The sequence below is a fragment of the Vitis riparia genome, chromosome 5, assembly GCF_004353265.1.
Source record: "Vitis riparia cultivar Riparia Gloire de Montpellier isolate 1030 chromosome 5, EGFV_Vit.rip_1.0, whole genome shotgun sequence".
Classification (NCBI taxonomy): Eukaryota; Viridiplantae; Streptophyta; class Magnoliopsida; order Vitales; family Vitaceae; genus Vitis; species Vitis riparia.
The window spans coordinates 19033218-19036543 of NC_048435.1; the positions used below are offsets into that span (position 1 = coordinate 19033218).

Consider the following 3326-nt stretch of genomic DNA (forward strand, 5'->3'; position numbering starts at 1 on the left):
GGGTGACCTGTCCCAAACCCGCCCCGTTGCCATTCCTAACATCGAGTAGCATGTGAGGGTCCATTTGATCTATTAGAGTTGAAGACATTTCATAGACAATCACAATGATTGAAGAAGGTTCCTTCAAGTGGCATACATCGATGGTTTTATATGTTGTGTTATACATATAAACTATTTTGAACATGATTTCTAGTTGAAGTTATTTTGGAGATTATTATATATGGGCATGTAACGTTGTAGGTATAGTTAGTGATATATATCTTCTAGCTATTAAGTTAAATTGATGATGGTTGATCCTTATTGTTATCAATATTATTATCGGATGTTGAAACAGAGAAACTGTCAATTATTTAGGTAATTTAGTTTCTAAAAAAATGTAATTGGCAAGAAATTCTACTCACGATTTCATTATTTTAGACTAAAGTCGTGTCTTGAAGACATGATTTTATAATTTTACATTGAAATTGTGTCTTGAAGACATGATTTCATTATTTTACATTGAAATTGTATTTTAAAAACACAATTTTGTTATTTTAAAATATAATTTTAATTTCAACACATAATTTCCAATAATTTTACACTAGTCATACCTTCAAAACATGATTTCAATAATTCTATATTGAAATCGTGTTTTCAAAACACCATTTCAATAAAATGTATTGAAATTGTGTCTTTAAAACACGATTTTAGAAGTTCATACTATTGTACATTAAAGTCATGACTTGAATACATGATTTTAACAAAATCCACTAAAATCATATTTCTAAGACATGATATCTATGTGGCGTTCTGTTATACAATGTGCCATAGATTTGAAAATATTTTTTAAATGGCTGCATTTTGAAAAATATTTTTTAAAATTATGGTATTTTTTTAAAAAAAAACCCGCCTAATTCCCCGTTAATACTTAGTTGGGCCTAAAGCCGAGTATGGGCCTGAGTCTGATCCGGCTGGGCCAATATTTCGTACCCTTGTTCCACAGAGATGAGTCGAGGATCTGGAAGAGAGTGCGCTTTTCACAGGAGGTGAAGCATAGCTAAGCAACAAAGCAAAAATGCAAGCTCTCATCCGCAATACCTCAAAACTAAGAGCTCTAATCACAAATCAAGCCCTGGTGCTGAGATCCAATGCCCTCTTCTCTTCCTCCGCTTTTCCAGGTAAGTTTTTTTTTTTTTTTCCTTCCATTTTTTCTTTCTCGTTTTCTTTTCTAAATCTGTTGCCCTGAAATTCTTAGGATATCAAACGAATGATTCTATGTTGTGCCTTTTCTCTATTTTCTTGGGTATCCAATTTTTGGGTGTTTGATTTTTGGTTAAACTACTTTGTACGTTTCATGTTTGGCTCAAGTGGGGTTTTACCCGTGCAGAAACAGTTTCAGAATCTGATCCCATTTTGATATTTTCTTGGATACCAGTTTGGTGGGTGTTTAAGTTTTGGTCAAACTTTCCTTGGTTTTCGGAGAACCAAACAGGTTGTGAGAAAATCTTAAGTGAATGAATTGATTCAAGAAGTATTTTTTTTCCCTCAATCGGAACAAATTGGTGAACTTGCTTCAACGAAACTGAAACTCAATCAGAACAAATTAGAAAACCTAATCCCCTTTTTAGTCCTTTATAAAATGGAGAACTGTAAAGATTTTTAATTTCACAAGGTGAACCAAATCCAAACAGTTGAATTAGGTTCTGTTTGGTGGATATTTTTGTTTTTAGGGTTTAAGCATTGAAAAACCTGGTGTGTCTTAGAGACTAATGGCAATGTGATGGGAGAAGCCAAGAGGGCTTTTATAAAAAACCCTAAGTGATTATTTTAACAATAGATAACCGGTTGGTGAAGAAAATTTGCAAGTTTGTGATATAAAATTTGTAGGGTTTCAGGTTGTTTATAGAACTCAAAAGTTAATTGTAGTCCTTCTGTGAGTGTTTCTTTCAGAAATTCAGAAAATGAATTTGTTCTTTTCAAACGTGCAGGGGAGTTTCTCTCCTGTTTATGCTATGAGTTTTAAGAGTTCTGTATGTTCTGCAGGTAGTAGGGATTTTGAGATGGGAAGGAATTCCAGGTCCATGAACTTTGTGAGGGGAATTATAGAACAGGACGGAAGGAATATCCCAGGTAGTGCTCAATTTCCTCGGTATACAGTTGAGCAAAATCCAGATATTGTCCATATAAAGCTGATTCGCAATAATGCCTTTGTTACGGTGACGGATTCTAAGGGGAATAAGAAAATTGGGGCTTCCTCAGGATGTTTGTCGGAAATGAAAGGGGGACCTAAACTTTCTCGGTATGCAGCTGATGCAACTGCAGAACATGTTGGACGACTTGCAAGAAACCTTGGTTTGAAGTCGGTTGTAATGAAGGTGAAGGGGTTCACTTATTTCAAGAAGAAAAAACAAGCAATAATGAGCTGGAAGGAGGGCTTCAACTCTTCTCGAGGAGATGAAAATCCAATTATGTACATTGAAGATACAACTAGACGTCCACATAATGGATGCCGACTTCCAAGGAAACGCCGTGTTTGAATCATAGCAAGTTGGATGCCTACACTGCATTTTTGACTTGGGGTTGAGTAGTTTCATCTAATAATATTTTGTGAAGGGATCGAATGCAGAGGAGGCAAATAAATTGGTGCAAAATGATCTTTTGGATTATTAACGCATATTTTGTTTGACATATTATTTGCAATTTGAGTGGTAAATGGACCGTGTTAGGAGGCTGCCTTAGTTTATATGAACTTATTGTCATGTTAACTTTTAGAATGTAGCAGATACAAATTTTGTTCAACAATATTCTGAACAAAGTTGCTGGCAAATGTTGTCTTCAAATAGATATGTGTTCTGAGCATCTCTTTTGGGTTTCTATAGCTTAGATCATTAGGTAAATCATGCACATGGCAAGTTGCATCAATGGTAAGGTATGTTGAAGAAACTTTGACAATGAACTATTATCATTTGGAAACTCAATGGGGCTTCTTTTCCTAGAAGTTTCTGCTTCTATTTCCTGAAATTTATGCTTGTCTACCAAACACAGTAAAAAGGAACCCTAAAGTTCTTGAAACATTTTTATATGCTTATGCAGGGTGTTCTAAGCCAGTAACTTTCATGCATTCTTTTTTAATGTTGAAGTGGGTTTTGGAAAGAAGCTGGTGCTACAGCCATATGTTCCTGAAAGACATTAAGCAGGAAATTTGGAGTAGGAAGAGATGCAGCTTTATCATGCTTGGTGATAAAAGGGGCTTGCTTTAGGGCTTGAGTAAATCATCAATTGCTCACATCTGGTCTTCTGTTGAAATGATTGTGAGTATATATGATTCAGATATTTGTGATCCTATC

At 34.9% G+C, this 3326-nt stretch overlaps 1 protein-coding gene across 1 annotated transcript; it reads left to right on the plus strand.

The window, feature by feature from the left end:
• The first annotated feature begins 984 nt into the window (after window positions 1–984).
• LOC117914828 (probable ribosomal protein S11, mitochondrial) lies at window positions 985–2935 on the plus strand. The gene is made up of 2 exons (XM_034830314.1): window positions 985–1157; window positions 2023–2935. Exons 1-2 carry the CDS (start codon window positions 1055–1057, stop codon window positions 2514–2516), a joined length of 597 nt encoding a protein of 198 aa, XP_034686205.1. The 5' UTR covers window positions 985–1054; the 3' UTR covers window positions 2517–2935.
• The last annotated feature ends 391 nt before the right edge of the window (window positions 2936–3326 follow it).